This window comes from Odontesthes bonariensis, chromosome 5, assembly GCF_027942865.1.
Source record: "Odontesthes bonariensis isolate fOdoBon6 chromosome 5, fOdoBon6.hap1, whole genome shotgun sequence".
NCBI lineage: Eukaryota > Metazoa > Chordata > Actinopteri > Atheriniformes > Atherinopsidae > Odontesthes > Odontesthes bonariensis.
The window spans coordinates 30,726,179-30,750,105 of record NC_134510.1 but is presented as its reverse complement, the minus strand read 5'-3'; the positions used below and the strand labels follow the sequence as shown (position 1 = coordinate 30,750,105).

The 23,927-nt window shown below is 39.6% G+C and overlaps 1 protein-coding gene across 1 annotated transcript in view; it reads left to right on the top strand.

Moving 5' to 3' along the window:
- The window catches only part of iglon5 (IgLON family member 5), a 135,785-nt gene that overhangs the window by 90,266 nt on the left and 21,592 nt on the right, over nucleotides 1-23,927 (top strand). Inside the window, exons 2-7 of the mRNA XM_075466055.1 lie at nucleotides 4,709-4,787; nucleotides 9,038-9,270; nucleotides 10,659-10,778; nucleotides 20,626-20,757; nucleotides 20,981-21,101; nucleotides 22,880-23,031. Coding sequence (XP_075322170.1) covers nucleotides 4,709-4,787; nucleotides 9,038-9,270; nucleotides 10,659-10,778; nucleotides 20,626-20,757; nucleotides 20,981-21,101; nucleotides 22,880-23,031 — 837 coding nt within the window. The remainder of the gene's footprint in view (nucleotides 1-4,708; nucleotides 4,788-9,037; nucleotides 9,271-10,658; nucleotides 10,779-20,625; nucleotides 20,758-20,980; nucleotides 21,102-22,879; nucleotides 23,032-23,927) is intronic.

The following is a 23,927-nucleotide window of genomic DNA, read 5'->3' as shown; positions in this document are numbered from 1 at the left end:
ACACAGTTCAGAAAGAAGGCTGCACGCTCAAGATTCATTTCTTTATTCTGTATCAAATGGTTCTAGGCACTGGCCTACCTCTTAAGGATACAAGCGCAGGTCGTCACTGTTCATTCCAAAAGGAAACGTGAACATGAGTTCAAAATCTTGCGTCTTGTATTCTCAGAAGGGAATATTGGACTAATTTTACACAGTTTTACAAAACATTCAAAGTCAGCTTTTTCTTTCTGACTGACAAATCAGAGAGAAAATTACTTTATTTGATACCAGCCTGTCTCAGAAGTACACTTGCTGAAACGAAATTTGACAACATATACCTCTTAGGACAAGAACAAATACAATGCCTGGCCAAAAAGAAAAAAAGCACGCCCTCTATTTAACTAAGCAAACATTTTAGAGTCTCCCATGGGTAAAGTACTGTAGTTATTAACAAGTTTCAGTAGGCAATGAGAAACCCTAACTGATGAACTGAGTAGCTTTTCATTCCCTAAATAACCACGTCAAAATCCTGTTGTCATATAAAAGGTGTTACTCTGTTTCAGAGGGGTCAAATTATTGGTCTGCATGAGGCAAATAAAACAACTAAGGAACAAAAAAAAGAACAAAAAGCGTTGCTAAAACCTAGAAGTGGTGAACCATCATTTTAGAGGACAAAATGTGGTCTAAAAAAACCTTTAAAAGTTATGGTCAGAGATCACTTAAACATTTTGTAAAATCATGTTGAAGAAAATCAACAGTAGAAGCTCACAGCTATGTTTAATTGTGAAAATACTTCTGCATGCACTGTGTGAAGATGACCCAAGGTAATCAAAGATAAAAGGTGCTCCAGCAAAATATTAGCGAGTGTGATTTTTATTTTTATTTTTTTTAGGCTAGGTAGTATTACATACTTTGTGCACACAAGGTTTTCTCACCTCTTTTCCAAAAAAAATGTCCTCACAGCATTGTTTACAAAATAAACTCCATCCTCATAAAAAAGTGTGCATGCAACCTTTCTGACAGAAATGACAGAGGACCTCATTACAGTTTCCTGCCCTTCAACATATACAGGTAAAGCAGCTCAGTTGAATGCTACAGCAATCTCCTGGACTTGCAAAACTTCTGCTGCTATTCCATCCATCCATCCATTTTCTATACCTGCTAAATCTGTTGGTCAGCTTGCAGGGGGCTGGAGCCTATCCCAGCTGTTATTTGGGTGAGAGGTGGGCACATCCAGGGTGTGCTTACTCCTAAGGACAATGTTTTTTTTTTAGAGACACCTTTTTGGACACTGGGGTACCTGGAGAGAACCCACACATACGCATGGGAGACATGCAAACTCCACACAGAAAGGCCCCAGCTGGGAGTTGAACCTGGAACCACTCTTGCTGTGAGGTGACGGTGCTAACCACCACACCACAGTGTAGCCCCTGCTGCTATTCTTCAGCTTAAATCACCTCATTCTCAAAGTTTCCCCACCAACCGAGGTCTGTCCTGGGTTATGTCACAGTGTACTCTATAACTTCAGAGGTGTTCTCACGCCTCCGTTACTTTGCCTGTAGTTGGCCTGTAACTGTAAATGTTTGTGCAAACATCACCAGGGCTATCTTGGCAGAGTCCGCCGTCGCCAGTTAAACAAAGACACCGACTCATATTTGTGACATTAAACAAGGAGATAGCAGACATAAACCTTGGTTTTTCTAAAAATGTTCAGTTTCAGTACCAAAGACTTGTGGTTATCAAAGTATTCCTGTTTATGTGTACAGGGCCTAACATAACTTGGATACTGTACATGAAAAATTTGACTCTTACTCATTTAACTCTTCCAATAATATCATACTACACACATCCCAGTTAAACAACATTTACAACTTTCTTCTCACTTGTAAGACGTGATGTCTGTACTATATGGTATACTTTGCGAAAGATTCTTGTTTAAAAAAGTCATGATCATCTTATATTGTTCTAAGATGAAAAAATGCAGAAACCTTGGAACCTTTGTAAAGCCTTTGGTGTCTAGAAGGATAATGTCTTACTAGAACCCACGGACAGACATGTAAAAATGTCCCCTCAAACACTGTTAGCACATTCTTTGTAGATCCAAGAACCAAGCATGTTTGCCTTACTTTATGATCCAAGCATTGTGACAAATTGAAGGTTGTAGTTTGGAGACTGTTATTTTCCTGTAACAACGGAGGTTCAGACAGTGGTAACATGCAATTGGCATGCTTATCCCAGTAGTTTACATTCAGTGGGTCGGATTATGGTATCAAAACTGAATAGTCCATCTGTCAGGCTAATATAAATGATAATACAGCTATTGCTCACACAATTCTTTGCAGGGGAACCAGGGAAATAGGGAGCATAAATCTCAGCAGTGCCCTGAGGGCACCTTTGTCTGAGGACAGAGGTGGTCTCTCGGTGCTGAAATACAGCTCCTGGTTCTGTTTCATTGATGCATTCAAAGAGCAGGGCTGACATGAAGAAAAGTTCCACATGCATTTTTTTTTTCTCTCTGTGAGTTTCACCTTCAAGATGAAGGCATATTTGTATTTTCAATAGGAATTATTTTCTGTGTTTTTGAGGCCACATTGAATACCTTCATCTCTTACTAGTATTTAAACTTACTTGCCTGTGATTTGTCCTGTGATTCAGTGCAGGAGAAGAATTGTAGGGTGAATGTGTTGACCTGGTTATCAGGTTAAGCTGTGCCTGGGAGTGGAGACAGGTTTTGGGATGCAAGGTGCCAATCGAGCCGTGAAGATGGGAATTGAGTAGGGAAATGGGAATAACTGCCTGCTGGTTTGTAACCTTCACAGTGTTGTCTGGAGCATTCATCGTATGCATACATCATTGATTCTATCAAAGCAAGTCCATATTTTGTGTATGTGCCTCTGTGTTTCATTAGGTTGTAGAGAGTATGTTTGCGCCTGTAATTGCATACATATGTGTATTTATGACGGCATTTCACACAGGTATTGAAGCCTCAACTGAACTGAACTAGTCCAAATAAAGTGTAAAGTACCACGTTCCTGAAAGAAAACAGCTGAGAGCTTGAGCTGAGTATATGAAGACTGAGAGAGAAGAGGCATGAGCACAGCAAAACAATACATTATTCCACAGGGGTAAAAAAACACAGATAAACGAGTGCTTGTGAAAGTTTTTGAACGTTGTACACAATGGCTAATGTGCTGTGCCCCTCCCCCAGGGCTTTTAGAGATGGAGCCAGTTCTCGGATCCTTGGCCGGCCTAGATAGCACAGCAGCAGTGGCAGCATCAGCAGTGCCCATTAATGCGATTACAGCTTTTAGTGGGAGATTTTCAGGGCCAATTTTCTTTTGAAGCATCATTAGTTTGTCCTCTTTTCTTGTTCCCTGTTGGTATGTCAGCTGACAAACATCGGCGCTCACACCCAGCATCTGCCTTCAGTAACACATGCAGTGAAATACACAATCTTAAAAACATGAACACACAAATACACTTTCATGCACCTAGTCTATAGAACATCATATACAGAAAAGGCAGAGTTACACTCACAAAAACAGCAAAAGAGGCATAAAAACAAGCATGTTTAGTCTTTATTTAAGAAATAATAAAGTACTGTTTAGTATAGTTGGAAGGACCTTTGCTATGCAGTTTGAAAACTTTTTAATAAGCAGCGCATGATATGCGTTATAATGCAGAGGGCTCTCTCATTATTCTTTGTAATCAAACCATGATTCCTCAAAAATGCTTCTCTAATTTGAAACCCACATTACTCATCTATTTAGTGGTGCATTGCCATCACTTCTGGCTTTAATCTCTTAGCAAGTTCTCATATGACGTGCTTAACATGTCTCTACTTTTGCACAGCTACTTAACAAACCTTGAGGTGCCTCTTAGCACCTGAGTGCAGCAGCTTTGTTTCATAAAGTCACCATTTATTAAACCTCAAGGCGAGGCAGCAGATAAAGCCTATTGAGATATTGAGGTCATCTTGCAGGAGGAGGGAAAAAAATATTGTCAAAGATAGAGGGAGGGCAGAAGCCAGAGTCTTGGGTGACATGCTGTGTTTCAGCAGAGTTAAGATGAACAGAGCCATGTGTCCTACTGGGGAACAGCCTGCTTTCATATGCAATATCATTGCCAGCATACAGTATAAGGTCTTTGGCTTTAATTGTTAGCAGTTCAAGCAGGTTCACAATAAATTAATTCAAACTGTTTTATTTTTTCCCCATACCCGTACATGTCACGGCACTCACAAATGCCAAGCTTGTTTTTCCTCTTCAGCTAATGACTCTCAGGATGTGTGTCTGTTCTTGTGTGAGTTTGTAATACAGTTTATGTTTGTGTCCTTGTATGCACGTGCTTCTGTTCTTTGTGTGTGTATTGGTAGGCAGGTTGAGCATCCCTTCTGTTACCGTTGCTGTCCCTTCATTTCACGCTTCAGCAGCTCCGCGTGAATCCTCTTCCCTTGGCTCATTATCAGTGCTGTTCAATGAACACGCATCCCACCAGAATGCCGGGTAAAACTGAATTATTATTCAAGAATGAGGGTTAGTGCAGACATTGGGACTCTTTTGTTTTGTATATTTATGACTTTCCCTTTAGAAACGTTAGCAGGATGCAGGACATATTAATGGTAGGCAATGGATCTTCAAGCACCAGAGCTAAGATTGATGAGCACCAGTGGATTGTCTAGTGTTGCTATTGGATGCTCATTTGACTCTTCTCTTATTTTTCTTGGCAGGGTCCAGTGTACATGGAGCAGAATTCGGACACCTTCTGGACAACATAACAGTGTTGGAAGGCGAAAGTGTCACTTTGAGGTAACTCTTGATCCTACACCTGCACCAACTGATTGCATGAAAAAAATGTTTGCCCTTCCACCACCTGTCATGCTGGCTTGATTGCCAATTCTCTGTCTCATAACTTTAATTAGGCGTCCTACAATGGGCCATATTTTCAAGCACTGTCTATCCCAGTTAATTGAATGATAATAACTGTCAAATACTGATGGAGTCATAAAGTCTGTTGTGACAAAAACCCTTTCTTTTTGCTTAGATGTAACAATATTGCTAGTCAGCTCAGGGGTGGACCTCCTCTCTGCCCAACCACACCTACCTAACTGTGAGAGATGAAGTAGAAATCACAGCTTTTCCCGACTCCCAACCAAGCTGGAAAACAACCAACTTACCTTTCCACCTGGATATGACCAGGCTTGGAAATATATTCAGCTATACAGAAAAAGGAATATTAAACAATTCAACATTGCTTACATCATCATTAAGCCTACATATCTGCAACAACTCTGAACAAATTAATCTTTTAGTCCATCTTTTTCTCTTGAAAGAAGAGTGAACCTCCTACGAAAAACAAATATATTATTCTGAAGCCAGGTACAAATTTGTCAATATTTGTCAACAACATCGAGTCTCTCTCAAAGTTGGAGATCAAAGAACCAGGATCTATATTGTCATCAAGACGTGTAGCTTGAAGCTGTCTTATTGATGCTGTGAAATCAAATATATAGGATTTACTCAGGCGTTTTCACATCTGAAAGCCCAAACTTAGGTGATAAAATCTTTGCTCTTGGTGTGACCTTTTCTTTTTGTATATTTTGGAATCATAAATGCTGTGTAGTAGTATTTACGTTACGAGAATGACTCTTGTTTCTGGGTGTGAACTGTAGTTCCAGTGTTGATTACCATGTGAATTAGATGGCTTTAAAGCCTCATTAGTTGTATTGTGATGACATATTTTTTAATCAGATGTGTATTCAAGTCTAGTCTGTGCAGGTCAGCACACAGCTGTGAAAGAAAAGACTAAAAAGCTTTAGAAATAAACTCAATTTTAATGTAAAATCACTTTTCCCCAAGTGGCACAAATACTTTTGTTGTGCTTGAGACAACGCTGTTGTGTTGGCTTTGATGCAGCCCATTAAGAAGAGGCACTTTTGATGTTATTATGATGCTCATTTCCTTTGGGCTTACAGTCCTGTAGCAACACCATCAGTGCAGAAGTGATTCATTTAAAAATAGATTTAAAAATTAGAGCATGCTTACAAAGATAATAGATTTCTATGGAGGGATTTCTTACATTATTGTCTCTTTATTCAAACCCACCAGCCACAAACAGACAGCTAATCACAATCAATATGAAAAGGTGTGTTTGCTGTTTAAGTCATGTGTCGGTGTGAAGATCAGCACTGCGCCTCGTAGCCTGTTTGCTGAAGACTTCCAGGCTCAGTTTCTCTGTGGTTGTTATGCACTTGGCAAGTGATCTACCTCAGATATATCTATCCAGGTCATATCAATCAAACATAAATACTTCAGAGGCATGTCATCTTACTAGCTGAAGCTGGGTAAGGACATCTAGTGGCCAAGTGTAGAACTGAAGTTTCAGCTTCAGAAGCTTCAGTACACCACAGTATTTTACTTTTAGGGTCTGAATGATTTTTTAGTTTATTGCCATTTACCTTTATTATGCTCAAGTGGCCAGACTTGAATTGCATGCATCTCAAGCTGCTTTTATTTTCAAAGTTGGCTTGCAGACAAAACAAATGACTAAGCTGTGAATGACAGTCTGTCTGACTACTTATCGTGCAGTTTGCCGCTCACAAGCTGTTGACTTCTCTGCCGACTAATCTTAGCCAAATGTTCTATAACTTGGCCCATTTTGCTCAACCTGTGTGACAGGAAGAACATGTAAAAAGTTTGCTCAATTGTAATGCATTACTCAAGAGTTTACAGACAAATAAAACTGAGAGACAGCTAAAAATTTGAATTAAAGTCTGAATTTGAATGAAAGAGGAATGCAGATTCAGCACATGAGGTCACTGAATGGTTTGATGAGAATGATAATTAGGTGAATTGTGTGCTGTAGTCTTTGCAGTCGCAGCATTTCCTCCGAAATGAACAGAGAGCGCTCACGCGTTCTTATCTTAACAACCAATAGAGGGATTATTATTTTGGAGAATGAAGGTCTTTTCCTTTATTAAACTTGAAGTTTTTTAACAAAATCTGTTAAAACCCTAGATCGCTCTGGTAGGAAATCTCTACCTGATTTTAGACACGTACCAACTTTTGCTTATTGGAAATGACAAATGTCTATCGAAGTCATTATATTGATTGGCACTGTGATGTGCAAAAGTTTGGGCACCCCGTGTGGACATTTTGACAGTGTGATAAACCACTTTATTAAAGATTGGCCTGATTCCCAAAAGACATTAAATTGAAGTTGACAAATTCATTCATTATTGGAAGCAAGATTACTTTTTTTGTTCCCATCATTTATTATGTTACAATAATAAAACAAGAAAAGGAAAAAAAACTGATGCAAATGTTTGGGTGGACCTTTTATGGTTAGTACTTACCAAAACCACTTTTTGGCATAGCTTGTAAACAATCTTTATAGCAAGCTAAGAATCTTTCAGGTCTTGTTTGGCTGAATTCTTCATGGACCATCTTGGGCTCCTTTGAGGTTTTTAACACGTTTTCAGTGATGTTTGAGTTTTTGGAATGTGAGGACTTTAGCTTTTGCTTTAGGATGTCACTATCCACTTGTAGAAGTCATCCTCATTTTATCTTTAACTTTGTTTCATGCATGTGATGTTTGTTTCCACAATGAGCTGATATTTAATTGAATGCATCCTTTCCTACACCAGTAAAACGTTCATTGTATTTACAGATTGCAGCAGACTGACTGATCTGCTCCTCTGCTGAACAGTAAAAGTTTATCCACAGCAAAGAACAATAACTATAACTGTAAAGGTAATGATGAGCATCCACACTGCTAAACAGCGATGTTCTGTAAGTGGTGCTGCCAAACATGCTCTGTGCATTCCAGCTGTGCCTAAGCCCTGGAGTTGAATTTTATGACCTGCTGCTGCTGTACAGTGCACAGAGGAAGAAACCAGATAAACCTTCCAAGAAATCCTTCAAAGACAAGAGGAGTTGGAAGTATCCGCTCCTGTTGCAAGATCTGTCTTCTTTTGAGAATAGATTTTATTCATACTATTGTATGAGTCAACATTAGTTTGGGATTAAAGTGACAACTGTCAAAGAGGACATCAGTAATGAACAAACTTCCATGCTAAAGGCTGCTTGGTGGCATGTTACAGTTATTTTGTTGCATTTAGTTTACCAGTATTGGTGTTCTTAAAGTTGTGGCATGGTCTCCTATATCCATTTGAATTTACAACTATTTTTTATTTCCATTATAGTTATTGTTTGTAGAGTGGAAGGCCTTTTAGAGAGGTGTTCTTTTCATGAAATTCTGCTTTTTTTTCTCCAAATACAGCTTTGCTTATTGTGAACCGAAAATTTAATAGTCTACATGCTTCTTTCCTTCCATCAGGTTTGTTTGGATGTTTGTCACATAGGAAATGTTCTTGCTCTTGTGACTCCTCTGTAAAGGTCTGATAAATCTTCGTAAAGGTCCTTTACAGTCAAACAGGGGTTGATTGGCATTTTTAGCATTCCTGCAAGTCATTCTCTCAAAGTGTTCCTGTCTTCCAGACCTCAGTTTGACCTCCATCATTCCTGTTAATGGCCGTTCCTTAATTACTTTGAATTGAGGAAAATGCTACCTAAAAACACATCAGTCATTTTCATTTTCAGAGTGCTTTGAAGCCTGCTAGAGGACCTTATGGCTACTGATTGCTGGTACAAAGATTTGAAAAGTAATTTTAAAGAAAACTTGCATCACCTGGCTTTTTGTAATTATTGCCCTAACCCTATTTTTGAAAAGATCTGCGATCTGGTAAAAAGTCAACTTTTTTGTGTTCCCCAACTTTTACCTGATGCTTCTCTTTTTTTTTTACAGTCACAAATATGTACAAAAAGAAAACCTGTTGCTTGAAATGTTGAAAAGAATATGATATGAAACTGTGCACCTTTCTGAAATCAGTTAATCCTCTATTCACAATAACAACTTTTTATAACTAGAATCACAAAACTGTGGACCCATGTCTTTGTATATAACAAGCCTCTCTGTGATTATGTTTTTGATAACTACCTGTCAAGTCATCACGTAAAACATGCATCTCACTTGCTAATCACGCCCTCTTGTCTCACAGATGTCGGATTGACGAGGAGGTGACCCACAAAGCTTGGCTGAACCGCTCTAATATCCTTTTCACGGGGACAGATAAGTGGTCACTGGACAAGCGCGTGACGCTGGTCAACAGCAGCAACAGTGATTTCTCCATTCACATCGACAAGGTGCAAGTAACGGACGAGGGACCCTACACCTGCACCTTCCAAGCCAACAACAAACCCCGCATCGCCAATGTCTACCTCATCGTCCAAGGTGAGCAGCTGAGTTGTGACGTAACTGGACTCCAGTAAAAGTGACTGTTTACTGTTACCCTTATGTGTCCAGAGCCTGCAGGAGTACTTGCTGCTGATACTGGAAAAGAAAAACACCCATTGTAACCATTGGACCTCATGTTTCAATCCTGTTTCTGTTAAATTATGCTTTAATAGTATATTAGAATCCATAATATGTTATTTTTATGACTTAAAGTTGGTATTTATGTTCATATCAAAATTAAATGACATGTGTATAGTATGCTAAATTGGTCTTTGCATTAGGACAGGTTAGCAAAGAGTAGCTAGTAAGAGAAGCTGAGCCCATTTCTTTTTTTTTTTTCACATGGCCTGTTAAGATTACTTGGTCTGTGCCCAGAAAGCTGGATCAGATGGATGAGGACGAACGCTGAGTAGATTAGGTGCATGGGAGGCTGTTCAGCTGCCTAACTAAATAAATGTCAGAGCAGTACCACAATTTGGGCTTGGTCATCAAGTCAGCAACTAAGTGAATGAAAGTCTGACTGATCCTGAGCGACACGATGTATTGATGCAGAACTGCCCAGAGGATGGATCTCAGACCTTTCCTCCTTGCATGTGTCAATTATTTTTGTATGTATTGCTCTGTGTAGTGAACTTACACATCAACAGCAAAATGAAACTTTTATCTGGATATTGGAATGAAAATACAGGCCTTGAACACAGATGGCATAAATATTATTCACTTTACTATTGCAGATTATCTCCAGGGTCCAAAGCTTGGCAAAGATGACCATCTATCAGCCAGTTATGTACCCAATTCTAAGTCGCATCCAAATGCAGCCCAAACTTGATATCACGCTAAATAATTACACCCTCAAGTCAGTGTATCAAGCAGGAGCAGTGCTGAACTCCAGCAAGATAGAGAAAAAGGATCATTGGTAGATGTCTTGCAAAAAGCAATCTCATTAAACAGTGATGAGCGATTATTTCAATTCAAGGACCATTTTGTTATCAAACTAACTAGATGCACATGTCACACCGGCACGTTGAGTGGGAACAAAGTGGTTTTCATGGCTTAGTGTGAAAAACAGAAGTAAAAGTCAATCAAAGTACACTGACAAATGTCCTTTTTTAAAGATCAGTTAGATTATATGTCAGAAGGAAGACATTTTTAATGCTCATTTCCAGCAGTTTTGAACTTGTGAACCAATCCTGCTGATCTACGTGAATGGTGAAGCATGTTGTTGCACAGTTCAGGAAGAACTCAGTAACAGATCATTAATCAGCTGATTACCTGTCAGATATCTTAACACCTTTATAAACTATGAGGCCATAACTTATCAATTATTTATGAAATGGAAAGGTGATTTTGAGGTAGTATTTTAATGGCATGATCTTGTTTTTCAGTGCCGGCAAGAATCGTCAACATCTCGAAAAATGTGTCGGTGAACGAGGGAGAGAACATAAACCTTTATTGTCTGGCGGTTGGCCGGCCTGAGCCCACTGTTACCTGGAAGGAGCAAAAATGTAAGCCACCCAATTTTGTTTGCTCTTCTTCAGATCCAGAGATCTCTTGTTCACACGTTTACCTTTATCTGCCCGTCTGTACATTCATCTCGTAACCTCGTTATGGCTGTGAAAGTCATTTCTTTTTTTCCTCCAGCCTATATTCTCATCAGCATTCAGTTCATGTCCACGTCTTTATCCCTCATTCCTCTTTCATCCATTTAAACCCAGCTGTTTAGTCTGTACCCATCTTAAATTCATAGTCCCACATTTCCCCACGTCCCAATGTTTTGTCCCAAATAACCACACATTATACGTAATTATCCCCAACGCGCTACCAGTAATCGTCACCATCTGTCTTCATCCACCTTGTCATCCAGCATCACAGTGCCAACAGCCACTTTTGGCATTACATCAGCTGCGTTTTTTTTTTGCTTCAGCTAGTGTGAGAAATCAAGGTGGATCTGGGTGGTCAGAAGGCATGACTTAATAGATGAATTCCGATCCTTTTGACCTCATCACCACAGCATTTATTCCTTATATCCTCACACTTATGTAATCAATGTTCTAAATCAGGCATGTAATCATTACATGGCCTCCAGAGATATTTGAGTTAAAGAAGTTTTTTTAGAGTTGTAACTGATAGTCATGGTTAATCTGTCTGGCACATAAAGACCATTTCTATCTAATGAATATTCCACTTTGATGTAACTAAAAATTCCTTAGTTTATTTTAGGTATTGGTTCTTTGAGCAAATTATTGATTTATTAGGTTTCCAAGTAGAAAATGGCTAGATTCCTATTGTGTGTTTTTTTTCAGTTCCTCCATTTCTTCTTAATCTGAAATCAAAAGGTTTTCATCACTTAGCTTTTTTTTTTACCCCTCATCAGAAATGACTGAACAGGTTGCTATGAAACCTATGTTGACTTTCCTATAGAGGCTGATCTAAATTTGAAAAGGAAATTTGAACCAATTTTGATTTTACATGTCAATCAATTTTACAAAATCAATACAATGCATGGCTGCACGGTGGTGTGGTGGTGAGCACCGTTAGCATGACCTCCCTGTGTATGCCTTGGTTCTCCCGGGTACCCTGGCTTCCTCCCACCGCCCAAAAACATGCACAGTTAATTAGTGGCTTAAGTTGACAGTGGGAGTGAGTGTGAGTGTGAGTGTGAGTGTGAGTGTGAGTGTGAGTGTGGATGATTGTTTGTCTCGTTTGTCTCTGTGGGGGCCTGTGATGGATTGGCGACCTGTCCAGGGAGTACCCTGCCTCTCGCCTAATGACAGCTGGGATAGGCTCCAGCCCCCCGCAACCCTGAGTTGGATTAAGCGGGTATAAAAAAATGGATGGATGGAATACAATAATTCATAAACGCATTGAAATATTGACCTGAAATGTGCATATTGGATCATTAAACCTGCAAAGTGACTCAGTCTTTAAATGGAATTTGGTAATGATTTATTGAACTTGATTTTTTTTTGTGTAGACATATCTACATGTCTACACATTTCCCGCTCCAAACATGAGATACTAGAAAGCTGAAAATGCTTTTTTTTCTTCAGAAATATTCAATATAACTAAATATCTGTATATCCTCAAATCTTTATTATAATGCAGTCACACTGACATTTATGTCTAACTCCAATTAGTGTGGTATGCACATTTTTGACATGCTAACACAATTTTCTGAGGTCCTAATGACATGCCTGTGTCATGCTTTGGTAAAAATGCCAAAGAAAGACAGTCCAGCAATTCTTTTTTCCACCATGAATTTATTCCTCTTTCCAGAGTAGCAAGCCCTCTAAACTCAACTACATCCCTCTCTTCTGCTGTTTTTTTTTTCTTTTGACATAGCCTTCGCTCTCCAGCATTAATCAAACTAATTACTTATATGGCAGTTCATCAACAGACCGATGGTACTGATGAGTCTTTAAGGCACAATCTTTTTTGGATTGAACTGGCCCATGATGTTGAAATATCACACTACAGAACATAACATCCAGCCATACAGCAGGTTAAAGTTCCAGTAATAAATCACTACACATTTCCGCTCAATGAACTCTGACCTTCATTGTCAATATCTCTGTGTTTGGATTAAGTTTTTAGAAGTGAATGAAACTTTTCACAGATGTTACAATTTTGTTTTTGCAGTAGTGGGTCTTTGTGTAGTCCTGCTCTCAATGACTGATGGGAAATCAGAATTCCCAAGTGAGGTAAAAAGTTAAAGAACGCAAATGAGGAATCAGATATCCTGTCAGTTGTAACTTAAGAAACCCAAATAATATGCTCCCAATTACAGATAAAGTCTCTTTTCTTTTGGATAATATGTTGCCTTTAATAAATAAAAGATACCTTGAGCTTCTGAGAGTGTGTGTGGAAACCCATGTCTCTCCAGCAACACAATTAGTTGTTCATCTTCTGTGAAGATGTGTGGGCTTTGGCACCAGCTGCCGTGTGGTCATTCTCCGCAAGCACCTCGGGGAATATATTATATGGTGAGAACTGCGATGTTTCGTAGCTTTGCAGAATAACCCAGCAAACCACCTGAAATGCAAGAAAAGAATAGATGAGGTTATTTGAAAATTTTCCATTAAAAACTTAAATTAGAGACCTTATGAGTTTTTGAGCAGACATGATTTTCTGTTCATGGTAAGCCTCACAACACGTTGGTAGGCAGAGGATGACCAGTGCCCCAGGAATATAGGCATTGCAGTGGGAGGTGAAGAGCAGCAGTTCTCGCTGTGCTTGAATTACTTTTTAAGTGAACCACGACCTTGAGATGGGCCTGCAATTTTCAGTGATGAACAAGCGTGCTGATGGGTTCGTCTTGGGCAAAGATTTCAAACTTCAGAGGAAAAGCACAAAAGTCAGTGTTAGCTTTAGCAATGGTCATTTAGCTGTATTGGCAAGATCTATCTGACTTTGAGTGTTTCAAGAAAATCATGTATGTGTTCTTCAATGGACAAACCAGAGAGTGAGATTGTGTAGAATATTAAAGGTGAGAGACCGTATATTCTCACATCTTAAAACTCAAAGGCCAGTAATGACACTGCTTAAATAACCCTGATTTAATTTCTACACCAATTTCTACACAGTGGAAGAGTGAGAGACAGTGTTTTATCATTGTCTCGGGGCATGCCTGTTATTAAGGCTCAGAGATCTGAATACCTGAAACTGTAGTGAGAGAGCATCAGCGATAGGATTCTCATGACCAGAGATGAAGCAGCTTGCAAAACAAAATAATCCAAGATGCAAGATATATAATAATAATATGATGCATGAGACTTTATTATTGGCATCTTTAAGCCACCTTATTATTCACTGTAGCCGCATGTTGCAGAATACCACTATTTGTGCCCTGGACCATCTGCTGCCCTGTAAAATGTAAGCAACAACAATACAGTAAATCTCAAATGTAGATATACATTTAGATTGGAGTCAAAAGTCAGATGGCCAAACCTCAGCAAAACATTCCTTATTTTAAAACCCCCAAACCCAACAGAAGGTACTGCAGATGTAAAACTGGAGGGAATCTGAAGATTCTTGGAAGTCATGGTAAAAGCTTAAATAAGACTAGATTGCTGTGGTGCGTTTGATAAGTATGTAGAGTATGAGACAGATCACATGGGAGGCAGCAGAGCAGCTTAAGTTGCCTGCCTGAACTAGCTCGCAGGCATTGCTTTATTTATGTATGTGACATGTTTTCAATAATGTCAGCAGACACTAATTGTTTAAGTGCTCACAGCTTGCTTGAACTCTGATCATTGCTGCTAAAAGCTTTAATTTTCTTGTTTCTTTTTCTGGGTTTCCTTCCTTGAGTGGGAAAAAACTTTAACCCTAGAGCTCTATGACCAGTGGGTGCACTTCGTTGTGTGTAATATCAGTATGTGTGTGACTGAGTAGTATTTTTTAAGGCAAAATTGAATCTGAGAGATGACTTTACAGTGGGCTGTGAAATGAAGGCTTTTCAGTGTTCTGAAAGTCAGCTAAGTCACAGTTAAAACTGTATTTATTATGCAATGCATTGGCTGACTACAGCAGCAGCAACACAGATGAAAGGCAGCAGCAAAATAACAATGATAAATAGGTCAGAGTGAACAACTACTCAACATGCTGTGATTATAATGTTAGGCCAGTAAATGCACAGCTTACTGTACAGCGGTACTTACAGGCAGGTTTGGCCTTCATCAGATCTGTACCCCCTCCTCTCCTGTGTTTGTCCCCAGGTTTGCCTACACACAATGTCCTCTGCCTAGTTAGTGTTTGTGAACCTACACAGCACTATCAGTACCTCAGGCAGCGATCACACACTCCTACATACACAGCAAAAGTATAGAGGAGAAAAGAAAAGCATGCATGAATGCACACCTGCAACAAACACACACAGTGGCACAACTTTACATCACAAACTCTGCGCGGTTGTCCTCACTTGAAAGCCTACAGCATTTCTCCTCTGTCAGCAGTAATCCTCCCTCTCTAACTGCCCCCACCATCACCGCTTTCCTCACTCCCTTCCCTACCCCCTCATAACCCCTCAGCTTGCAGAGATAGGGCCCACATTGCTATTCCGAAGGAGTCTCTGCAACCAAGCCATCAGTTGCAGGAGACCAGGGGCATTGGAGATAGGGGAGGGGTTGTCATGCCCAAAGAAACAGCAAGAAGCAGCCAGCCATCTGTCCCCATTACCCAGACTGCAGAGAGAAAATGCAGGGAGGGGCAGTGAGGAGAGGAGTTTAAGTTGAATGGAAAATGTATGTTTGTTGGTTGTGGAGGTTGTGGATTAGTAGGAGGCGCAACTCAGCAGAGGTCAGGGAGACCTGGCAGAAGTCTCTGACCCCTTTGCAATTTCTCTGCAATTACATGGAATTTTCCTTGCATGTGAAAGTGATACTGAGCTTCACTGTTATTTGCAGGCACCACCTCCTCCATCATCCTCACCAAAGCTCAGATATAATCTGTTTCACCCACTCACTCTCTCTGGCATCAATCAGTTAACCCACAGAGGGACAAACAATCATTTTGTCTCATTCAGTTAAAAACATTAGTGTTGCGCAGGCTTATCATTTGACATGCCAGTCATTAAAACAGGCATTCACGCAGACTTAACATGAATAGATGCCTGCGGTGGTGGCATGTGCATCTGGTGCAAGCTAAAAAGTCAGAGATGGGGATGATAAGGATACAATTTGCACACAGTATGTGTTCTATATATGGTATGTGACAGGTTGTTTACAACAGATTGTGTTGTGGTATTTCTGGAAGGTGTGTGGATGCAAAGGTTGACTCAGCAACAAAGCAGCTGTAATGGACATTTTTTGCTTTGGGTTTTGATAGGGAAGCTGAGGCAAACAAAACCTTATAGGAGGGAGGCTGGAACAATATAAAGTTGCATGAATAAGTTTTGGCATCCCAAAAAATATGTATATTTCTATGAATTGTTACCTAAGTGTATGATAAACTGATCTCCAGAAAGCATAAGGTTAAAGATGAAACCTACTTTTCTTTTTTTGTCTACAAGACTATTGTACTATTTTTTGTCTTTTTCAGTTTAGATTAGAAATGAAAATGGAACCAAAAGTTTTATCCCTCCTAGAAAATGAAGCTCTTTCCAAAGTTTCAGACAATTAGCTTGTGAGGTTTGTAACTTGTTCACCATCATTGTTACAAAAATCCAAATGATGCTAATTCTCTGACTCCTTTAAACTTGCTCACTTTAAAAATTTTAATATATTATGCCCAAAAACCAGGAAGAGGTTATAAACAAAAGTTTTTTCGGTAATTTTTTCCTCAGTTAGTAATGTAATTAAGAATCTGCAGTAAAAGAGGTGGTCGAGTTGAGGTCTGGAAGAATCAAACTTTCAGAGAGAACAGTGTAAAGTTGCCAGAAAGACACATCTTTCACGATAAGTTTGTAGGAAGATTTAGAGAACAACTGAGAACTTTCACTGAATTTGTAATCTCGTGCAAAAAAAATCATCAATCTTTGAAGCGCAGGGATGAATAATGGTGGACCACCCTAAAGATCTCAAAACTTTTACACACTTAAATAATGGGACTTTGGCTGAAGGAGCCTGAGATATCAAAATGACTGGACAACACTTCACAGCACATCACTTTAGCTTGACAATATGAAAACATATTTGCACTATTGTTGGTTTTGGACAAAACGTTTATTTCTGAATAAGATATGATGAAAACTTTTGGAATTTACTGTATGATATCATTCAAAAAACAACACACAGTTCCTGTTATAAACCAGCACTGAGCTTCATATTTACACTTACACACAAACTTTCTTACTTCAGGGCTGGTTGCTACCTTTGTTTGTTCACCTTTAGATTTAAAATGTCTTCAGGCTTCCCCTGGTAACCCTGCATGTCATGTCATAGCACTGTGGATTGTGGGTAATTCCCTCAGGCAAAGTCTATAGAAATGCTGTCTTGTTCAAAGTTTGCATAAAGAACTCACTTGATGTTGTGACAGTGGGACAGCCTTCAGCTCCCACTGATGAGGCAGGAACATGCCTTAAGGGCAATGTCTGTAAAGATCGGGAATGGGATTGCATATACTGAGTAAAGTTGATCAGTGACAAGTGATGGACAGATGGGTTGAGAAAAAAGTGATAGGATAAGATGGAAAGTCATAAGACATCCACCCAACATGTGGAGAAACACACATCTCTGCTCTTACGGACTCTTAATCTATGAGAACTAAGATGTAGAACTTACAGGTGTGATAAACAAGATGTGATAAAAAGATTTCAAACACATACACACATACATAGCTTTATTTCCTTTTTTCGGGCAACATCGTTTCCAGTTTGCTTTCCATTTCGAGGCCATGAGTACATACTTATGCACTACAGTTGAGTCTCATCAAAGTGTCTCATTTTGAAAAAGGTTAAAAAAAAAAATTGCAGTCAATACAAACAGCTAAATTGCTGCAATTTAAGTAACACTTTAAAACATTTTTAAAAAATGCTGGGATTTTGTAAAAGAAGTGAGTATGTTATTGTGCAAAAAGTGACAGTGTTAATTGGCATTTGTTTACTGCATTTGATTACTACATGTTTGTGAGTATTTACATCAGCAGTGTGTTGGATTAACTCAAAATAACCCACAGTGGCTGTGCTTAAGATAATAAACGAACATGTCACCCACCGCGGTTTTAGACTATAATGGATCTCAGTGGGAGCAGAACAAGCTTCACCACGCTTTGGCTACACAGACAATAGGCCTACTTGTTAGTGGAATGAAATCATAATAGGTTTTGATCTTTTCTTTGGATTTTGTGATGATGAAATATACCTCTTTTTTCAATTACTGTAGCATACACCTTAAACACATACATTTGTACAAAATATAAGTAATAATCTGGAGCAATATCAGAGACGTTTACTCGTGTGTGACGAGCTCTAAGGGTGGACAGGTCCTCCTGCAAATTTCATCTTAAATAACATGCATTTCAGCCACCAACTCTTGCTTATAACTGTAAGGGGTTGTCCATCTTTCTCTGTCTCAACCTGACATCAGACATCTCTGCCTTGACTGGAGTTTTTGTAATGGAAATGAATAAGAGGTGATGAAAAATCAAGTGCCCTGAGTATCACAGGGAAAAAAGAGCCCATTTCCACTGTAGGGAAAGCCTGTACTCCTGATCCTTTACCCCACTTTTCATTCACACTCCCCACTCTACTCTAAGGTGCCATCCAACTATCTCTGGTGGTCAGGATCCTTCAAAAGCCTAAGTGGTTGATGGAGCTATATTTTACCAACCATTGTAGGTGTGCCAGAGGCCGGCCCTGCTAAGATATGATCTCCAACCAAAGTGGAGAGAGGTGTGAAATGCAGCCTTGCAGATCTCAGGGGAAGGAGAGTGAAAGGGTTGTCCTATTACGGCATACATTCTGTCAGAGTTGTCGATGAAAAGTCAGTGAAAGAAAAAACCATATCAAATAACCAGCTTGACACCTCTCACTGCTTTTCTTTCTATGTTGCTGTATCTCTCATTCTCCTTTATCTTATTTCTGTTAATCTCTTTCAGTTTCCTGCATGGTATCTCTGGAAAATGATCACCCTCTGTGTCTGAAAAGAGCACTGTGGCGGTTGAAAATTCTCATGTTATATTTCCCACGTCCTCTATATTTCTTGGAAGTTTTCCCCTTTGCATCACCACACCCCCCCTCCCCTAGCAAAGTTGGATACTCTGCTTGCTTGACAGAGATGTCACAAGTGAGCTATATTTATCAAACTAATGGAATGAGTGAATACATTGCACACACCACGAAACATCAGCCAGCCCCTGCCGGCAGTTTCTCGGGTGGCACATGCAGCCATCACCGCGGTTGTCGTTCGTTGCTCAGCCTGCGCCGCAGCAGCTGCAAATAATCGTCTCCGGCTCAGTAGCCGCACTAATAATCCTCCAGTATAATCTTCAATTAGAAGCGCAGCGCTAATCTCTGTCAGGAATAATCGTGGCATTTAAAGTCTTTTTGTGTGTGTTTGCGTTGGTGTTGCTCTCAAACGTGTACAGGAGCTGTTTGTAAGCAGAGTTAAAGGTCTACTGATTGACAGTGGTTTGGATGTGTGTGTTTTTTAAAGCCTTAAAAGAGACCGGAGGGGGGGGGCTTCAAATGGGAAAAGTGATCAGCAATTTAAGAGCTGGATTTCCTTGTTAGTCGTGAGATTATATATTATGCTGTGTTCCACAGTCTGACTTCTTTAATGGGTTAAAAGAAAGGCTTAATGGTTTTAGAGGCTGTGAGACAGCTGGCTGCTAAGGCTTGCAGGGAGGAGGGAGTGCACTCGCATTCTCATTCTTCTTCTCTCTCTGCCACTGTCGAGCCAATAACACCCCCAGCATCCAGTCCCTCACATGAAGGAGTAATAACTTGTAGCGAGTCCCCTCGACTCTGAAGAGATTTTGTGGCAGTTCGTCGCCCAAGGAAAAAGAGCAAAAGTGCGAGACTGACTAATTTGGTTTTTGCTGCACCTGGGAGTTTGTCAAAATCAAATAACAGCCAAATTTTCTTCTCACCATGTAATGTGGTGAATTAGTCATCACCCCCTGCTGCATCCAGTGCTTTCAAATAAAGCTCAATTTCCCCAGACATTAAAAAGCAAAGGTGTCACTTACACCAATCAGGCAAAACATTAAAACTACTGACATGTAAAGTGAGTAACACTGCTCATCTTGTTACGACGCAATGTTGTACTGGGGACAACCTGCATCCTGGCATTCTCATTCACCTACCCAAGCATTTTTGCAGACTATTCAGATGATATATCTGATAGGGCCCCACCCCACAACGCACAGGGCCCAGCGGATCCATAACGCCTCAGTTCCTGTATTCCTTGTCAACCCTGACTGGTTGTAGCTCTTTTGGTTGCATTAGGAGAACCTGTAAAATGTTATAAACATTTCTCCAAAAAAAAAAAAAAAAATCACCTTCTTATTCATTATTTTACTGAGCAAACCTGCTTCAGAAAAATAACTGAACACTGACATATTTTTCTTTGATTACAGATATTTAATTAGGGCTTATTCATAATTCAGCATCATCATGTACCAACTTTTTGTGCTGTTGTTAAATGTTTCATGATGTCACTACAGGATTAATTATCATGTTATTGATTTTCACATCACTCTGCTCCTTATGCCAATATTTCCAAAGTAGAATCGAATAATGTTTTATTTGTCGTTACCTGCATATTGGCCTTCCCCATCCTCTTAAATTACATCACCCATAAGTGCATTTGTCAGTAGTTTGATGCTGTATCTCAAGTAGTAAACCATAAATCTGTAGTCTGAGTTACCTTGCATTTGATTTAGAGTGACCTTTGGCTTCACCTTTTTTATAATTAGATGGACTGGTGAGTGAGGGGGAGTTCTTAGACATTACGGAAATCAAGAGGCATCAGGCCGAGGACTATGAATGCATCGCCCACAACGGTGTGGCTCCACCTGATCAGCGCAAGGTCAAAGTCACAGTCTACTGTAAGTACAGCGCCATATGCAGGACACAATAGCCCTGTGGTGATAATTCGCCTGGACCTGATTTGCATAATTGTATATTAATAACATGTGTAAATTCTGTACATGCATTATTATTTGTATATCATACTTTAGTTCTCAGCGGGTATTTTTCAACCTTTTGCACAAACCCAGTTAGACATGACTTGAATTTTATGTTCACCTTTACTTCTTCATTTTCTGCCAGACCCTCCCATGATCACAGACATGAAAAACATGCCTGCCCATTTGGGAAAGACAGCCATCTTGCGCTGTGAAGCAATGGCAGTCCCACCAGCCACCTTTGAATGGTACAGAGACGATCACAGGTGAGACCACAAACTAATTCAGGGATTATTTATTAAATTCAACCACACCACGCCAGCTGAATGTACAATGCCTGTTTTCTCTCTCCTGTGCCTGTATGCCTGTATTTTCAACTCGTGCTTTTTGAAAAATGCCCCTCAGAGTGGCTCTAAGTTTTGACCTGGAATAATGAGCTTTTGAAACTATGCTCATTATTGGGGCTGCAGTGTTTGTTAGTTTTTTTTTAACACATTTCAAAATGTTGAAAATGCATAAAAGCCAGCTAACATTTTACCATAACCTCTGTAAAACTCCCTAATAAAATTAATCTGAATAACATTTTTTTTAGTTAAATGGTAATGATCGGAAATTGACAGTGAATTGCATTACTCAGCAGCCATTATGCAAATGTAAAAAAAAATATTGAGTTATACGTAAATTAAATTACTACTTCAATGTGTGTTGAATGGTAAGCTTATTTTTATATGAGTGTCTCGTAGTAGCTTCGCCAGCATTAATTATTGGCCTGTGGTCTGTATTGGTGTTAAAGTTCCATTGTTTAACATTTAAGAGGATTCATTTCAAGAGATGCCTTCTAACACTGTTCATGATTGCATCAAATCATATCCACAGATGCTCTTCCACATGTCCATTATGCTGCACCGGCATGTTTGGTGCAGCATAATGTGTCCCATAATGGACAGTCTAAACACATCATTCTCCTGTAAAGAATGATAAAAGAATGATAGATAAATAGACAAAGAGCTGATTAGGTGATAATAGACAACAGTACGACTCATTAGTATTTGTGTTTCTACTTTTGATTGACACATAAAGGCATTAGCCTAAACTAAACATCTAAGATCTGTTAAACATCTTTTAAACATGAATTTTCTCGATAAGTTAAGGAGTTTTCATGAGCTACAATCAAACCATTATCGCTTTTAATTTTATGCCAACAAGAAAGAGGAAATATGAGTTAACAGCAGTAAACACAATGAGGAGCAACAGAGCAAATTGGGTTTGTTCATTTTATCTTTACTCAAAAGCTGGTATTTTTTACACATATCCTTACAAATCCTGAATGTCCAAAACCTTTACTTTTCAGTGTCAGATAAAGAAAACACTGCTTTGTTTGACGACCTTGCCACTTTTTACCTTTGGCTCTACTGTGTCCAATGCTTCATTCAAGGCTAAATCTCTATCTCATGAGGTTTAGCCAACAGCTTGGAGATCCAAACAAATTTTGTTCTTATTATTTTTCCAGGGTTGGATATTTGTAAAACAGACTGTTTTAAGTGGCCATGAGCACTTAACTGAAAACATTTGAATGACAACATATATGTTTTCCACTCAACAGTATTCAGATTTGACTGGCTTACTGTGGATGTGGTCTTGGCTGTGATTGTAGCTCACCTCTGACATGGGAATATATCTGAGATGATTTTATATTTACAATCTTCGTGTGAAATTTACAAAAGGTCCCAGAAAGCTTACATGAGTGAGATGTATTTGGCAACAGGCCCACCGAGACAAGGTATCAAGACACCAGAGAGAGCTGCTGATAGGGTTTAATAGGCCCCAATTGGACGGCTTTGTCATTTCTGGACATTGAGATTTCATTATTAATATAAGGTGAGGTAATTCTTTGAGGAAACTATGTTGAATGGCTGTCACAAGAAAAGGGTATAAATGAATTCTCTATGTGTGAAGTTATGATGTATTATCTTTCCTTTTTTGTCATTGTTTTTTCTTTTTCTTCCTATTCCTTTCCTTCTGCACCAACACCGCTGCCACCAAGGCCGGTAGAGAATGACAACACCTTGAGGATCAAAAACGAGAAGACACGCTCGCTGTTGCTGTTCACCAATGTGACAGAGAAACATTTTGGCAACTACACTTGCTTTGCCTCAAACCGCCTGGGTGCCGCCAACGCCAGTATGCTGCTGTTTCGTAAGTTGTCACACAGAACTCACTTCATGCCGGTGCATTTCACTACGAGCAAGATTTCACAATTGCACTTCCATTTATTTTATAGGACTATCTACAGTTAGAACAGACGTTCTACTTCAAAAAGATATGCAATGTCACTATTTTCCTCTGCTTGTATGGTCTGTTTTTGCTCTGCACACTGCAAAGCATTTTCTCAGCCTTCTCTTCACTCCCTCTTCTAATTTTCTTTATTCTCCGTTCCATTAAAGCTTTGCCTGCCTATATTACAGCTTCTTTCTCTTCTAAACGTACACACCTCACCCTCCATCTCTCGTCCACATTCCTGCGTCGCACTGCTCTGTCCCGTTACCCAAGAACTTGTCATTTCTCTCAGAGCCCCGTTTACATCAACGATCTCCAATGAGCGATTTCCTACCCTTCTATTTCTCTTCACCCTAACTCCACCCTACTCCCTTTAGTGCATTTGGCATTACCATCTTAAGTGAGTCCTTCATCTATCCCCTTTCTTCCTTCATTCCTTTACCCATTATCTCGCCCAGTCTCCCTTCAATGACTCACTCCTCCGTCAGGCCCATACATCTTCCTGCTCCCTTTTTCCACCACGGCTGCCACTTCTGTCAGCCTATCTCTCCATCATCTGTCCTTCTGCCTCCTCTTTCCCTCCTAATCTTCTACTGCCATCATTACAACACAACAAACCCCTTTTCTGTCCTGGACTGGGCAAAGAAAATTGGACCATAATCACACACTCAGTGGTATTTCTATTCATATGCAGTTCTTCACTGTCATTGCCTTTCCTGGCTTTATTTTTCTGCTTTTTTACCTCTTTGTTCACCATTTTAAAGGTGTTACATGTATCATTTAGACATCAGCCCCCCACTATCACATCAACATTG